At 52.9% G+C, this 1,093-nt stretch overlaps 1 protein-coding gene across 1 annotated transcript in view; it reads left to right on the top strand.

Moving 5' to 3' along the window:
- LOC125043052 (basic proline-rich protein-like) overlaps nt 1-745 on the top strand; it is a gene marked incomplete at its 5' end in the record, with an annotated part of 26,261 nt that extends 25,516 nt beyond the window's left edge. Inside the window, 2 exons of the mRNA XM_047639007.1 lie at nt 264-470; nt 686-745. Of these exons, the coding sequence (XP_047494963.1) occupies nt 264-470; nt 686-745 (267 nt within the window). The remainder of the gene's footprint in view (nt 1-263; nt 471-685) is intronic.
- Nucleotides 746-1,093: the final 348 nt, after the last annotated feature.

Here is a 1,093-nt window from a genome sequence, read left to right on the forward strand (position 1 = left end):
GATGGAGGGAGAAAGAGGACAGCTTTGCTGATCACGATCCCGACCGATCCGCGGAGGGACTGGCCGAGGAGAGCTTGACAGGATCTAAAAGGACGAAGAGGAAATCCTTCAGGCGAGGAACGGCGCCTATCTCTCGCCGGCGATCTGCGGCCGCGTGATAGCGTGTAACCAATCCGAGTGACGGCGCCAAAGGCCCTTTGCGCGCCCTAATTGAATCCTTTTAATCGGCCTCTCCGAAGCGCCATTGACGCGGCCTTCGGCAGGGATCGCGGGCGGGCCGGCTGAGACCCGCGCGCCCGCCGCCGCGCCGCCCGCACGACAAAACCGCTCTTGCTCGCCGGAGGGACAGGGGCGCGAGTCTCGTGCTCGGGCGCCGGGCCAGCGAGGGCGGCCGGGCCATGTCCGCCCAGCGGGGGGGCTCACAGCGCTCGCACATCCATCACCGCGCCCACGACACCTCACAACCACGCGTGGGCGGGATGCAGACGCCCGTCCGCCTGTCAGGTCGCGTCTTCCACCCTCGTCCTTGCTTGACCTCCTCCTCCTTCGTCCCTCTCCCTCCGATAATTTTTTTTTCTTCTTGGCCTTAACTTTCTTCCTCTCTCCCTTCTCCCTCCCCCCTTTCCCCTCGTCTTCACACCCTCTTCGTTCGCCTCATTCGCCCTCTTATCACCCGTCCCAACAGGGCAAGGCCTCCCCTAATACAGGCGTGGGCAAGATAGGGATCTTCCTAAGCGTGGTGTGACCTCGACAGAACCAACATATGTGGATCCCGTGAATAATTTACAAAGACCATCAAATACAATAATAAAACGCGACAGAACTATTGCAAATCACAATAAAAAAATAAAAAAATTACATCTTAAAAAATGATATTACGGATTACGAACAAAACTTTAGAGACCTCATTACAATAAACAAATCCCATTCACTTTTACTCTCATCCAAAAGAGTTTGTTTTTACTTTGGAGAGAAAGGGACTATCTTACGCGACAAGAAAGAAAAAAAGGAAAGAAAATGAAAGAAAATAGACTATATGAACATCCTCTTTCCATTTCTTTGTTAGTTTTTCATAATCAAAGATAATGACACA

Source organism: Penaeus chinensis, chromosome 33 (genome assembly GCF_019202785.1).
Source record: "Penaeus chinensis breed Huanghai No. 1 chromosome 33, ASM1920278v2, whole genome shotgun sequence".
Lineage (NCBI taxonomy): Eukaryota > Metazoa > Arthropoda > Malacostraca > Decapoda > Penaeidae > Penaeus > Penaeus chinensis.